This window comes from Zingiber officinale, chromosome 4B, assembly GCF_018446385.1.
Source record: "Zingiber officinale cultivar Zhangliang chromosome 4B, Zo_v1.1, whole genome shotgun sequence".
Taxonomy (NCBI): Eukaryota; Viridiplantae; Streptophyta; class Magnoliopsida; order Zingiberales; family Zingiberaceae; genus Zingiber; species Zingiber officinale.
In genome coordinates, this window is record NC_055993.1 from 22,642,275 (window position 1) to 22,644,698 (window position 2,424).

At 35.5% G+C, this 2,424-nt stretch overlaps 1 protein-coding gene across 1 annotated transcript; it reads left to right on the forward strand.

Annotated features, from left to right (window-relative positions):
* The first annotated feature begins 355 nt into the window (after positions 1 to 355).
* On the forward strand, positions 356 to 1,033 carry LOC121978155. The gene has a single exon (XM_042530532.1). It carries the CDS (start codon positions 356 to 358, stop codon positions 1,031 to 1,033), a length of 678 nt encoding a protein of 225 aa, XP_042386466.1.
* The last annotated feature ends 1,391 nt before the right edge of the window (positions 1,034 to 2,424 follow it).

Consider the following 2,424-nt stretch of genomic DNA (forward strand, 5'->3'; position numbering starts at 1 on the left):
AGCTCATGAATAAAGTGTCATGCACATAATGCGTCGGCCCAAAGGAAGGCAAGTTATATGGCAGATGAAGGTGATCATGAGTTACTTGGAGAGCACCAATAGCAAGTTACAATTTAGTCCAAAGACTTAATATAATATTGCACTAGGTATCTCTATGTATGCCCATATAGTTGCATGTTTTATGGGTTGCATTCTGTTATTGCACAAGATACATGCCTTATTTGTTAAATTGAGCTATATTCTTGGCTTTTATTTTGTAGTACTCTCAATGTCTGCTAATTTGAACAACATCCCCGTGCTTACTGGCACAAACTTTGGATAATGGAAAGAGCATATTACGGTTTTATTGGGCTGCATGGATCTGGACTATGCCTTTAGGCATGATCACCCTGCACCTTTAACTGATGATTCAACTGCATATCAGAAGGTGAACTTTGACAAGTGGGAGCGATCTAATCGCATAAGTCTGATGATCATGACAATGTCAATACCAGAATCATTAAGGGGTTCGATAACTAAGAAGAAGGATGCTAAAACCTTCTTTAAGGAATTAGTGAACCAATTCACCTCAAATGAAAAGGTCGAGACTACTACACTTCTCACGAAGTTAGTGCCCATGCGGTACACAGGGAAGGATAACATTAGGGGGTACATCATGGAGATGTCTAACCTGGTTACAAGGCTCAAGGCACTAAAGTTAGATATGTCTGAAAGTGTCCTTGTGAACCTCATCTTGATCTCTCTGCCGACACAGTTCACTCCTTTTAAGATTAGTTATAATACTCAAAAGAAGAAATGGACACTAAATGAGCTTATAGCTCAGTGTGTACAGGAAGAAGAGAGATTAAGAGGTGACACATCTCAAAGTGCTCAGTATACATCCTCATCTCAATATTCAAACAAGAAAAAGAAGAGGGTAATGGTAAAAGTAAGGGTAAACAACTTGCAGTGGCTGGGGCTTCAGGGCATAAAGTGCAAAAGCAACAAGATTCAAACTCAACTTGTTTCTTTTGTAAAAAGAAAGGTCATCTGAAGAAGGATTGCCCTAAATATGCCAACTGGCGTGCTAAGAAAGGTATACTTCTCAACTTTATTAGTTCAAAAGTTAACCTATTTACTATATCTAATAATACTTGGTGGATAGATACTGGTGCAACTACTCACATAAGTGTAACTATGCAGGGTTGCCTCATGAGCCGAATGCCAATTGATGCCGAAAGATTCATCTATACTGGAACGAGCAAGAAGGCAAAAGTAGAGACAATAGATGGCTTTAGAGTTTGTTTGGGGAACAATGTACTTTTGAGTTTAGAAAATACTTTTGTAGTGTCATCTTTTAAATAGAACTTAATTTATATTTCATATTTGGACAAATCCGACACTTGTTCATTTGAAAATGGAAAAATTAGTATTTTTTGAAATTCTATCTTATGCGGTACTGATTCCTTGATTGACAAGCTATATAGATTGGGCACTGAAACTCATACAGATAATTTTGTGATACATAATATAGGTGTGAAGCATGGTATGACAAATTCGAATTCATCCATGTTGTGGCATAGGCGTTTAGGACATATCTCAAAACAATGCCTAGAAAGGTTAATGTCACTAGGAATTCTCAATTCTCTTGATATTTTAGATTTTGGAATCTACATTGAGTGTATCAAGGAGAAAACAACTAACAAAAGTAATAAGGGTTCAAGGCGGAGTAATGGAGTCTTAGAGCTTGTACATATGGATATATGTGGACCATTCCCTAAGGCTTCTTGGAATGGTCAATCATACTTTATAAGCTTAATGAATGATTATTCTTGATATGGATACTTGTGTTGGAATGTATACTAAAAGCCTAGCTTTTGTATAAAAATAAGAATCACATTGGTCAAATGTCTGCATTTATATTAAATGCAGTTGTCCATTTAATTTGTATTGTAGATAACATGGTGTGTGGTGCCACACAGAAGATCATGTTATCAGTTCATTATAAATTATAAATAGTAACTCACAACCAAGATGGAATGGGAAAAACCATTGGAGTGATTGTAGTATAATTTGGTATTAGTTTATCTTAACTATAAAATTACACTAGTACACTATGTGTGTATTGAGTATGACCATTTGAGGTTGATTCTTTTTATACTGACTACATAAAATAACAAACCCTTTGTTATTATGGATGAGCGTACTCTTAATCTCGATATAAAAATAAGCATGTATACTTAGTATTTATTTCTTTAATTTATCAATGGGTGAGATTTAGTTCGTTAAATCAATAGGCCCGATAAGTTGGGAAATGATATTATTTATATGGTGTGTTGTTGATTATAGTGTTGGTGCAACATCCCTCAGGTCAAGGTTGACCTGGTTGACCAAGCTGAGTCTTGGTTTGAGTTTAGATGTTTGACAATAAGATGTTAATTGAAG

What these genes read in the sequence shown, in the direction of transcription:
- LOC121978155 (XM_042530532.1), top strand. Translation starts at nt 356, where the DNA reads ATGGATCTGGACTATGCCTTTAGGCATGATCACCCTGCACCTTTAACT.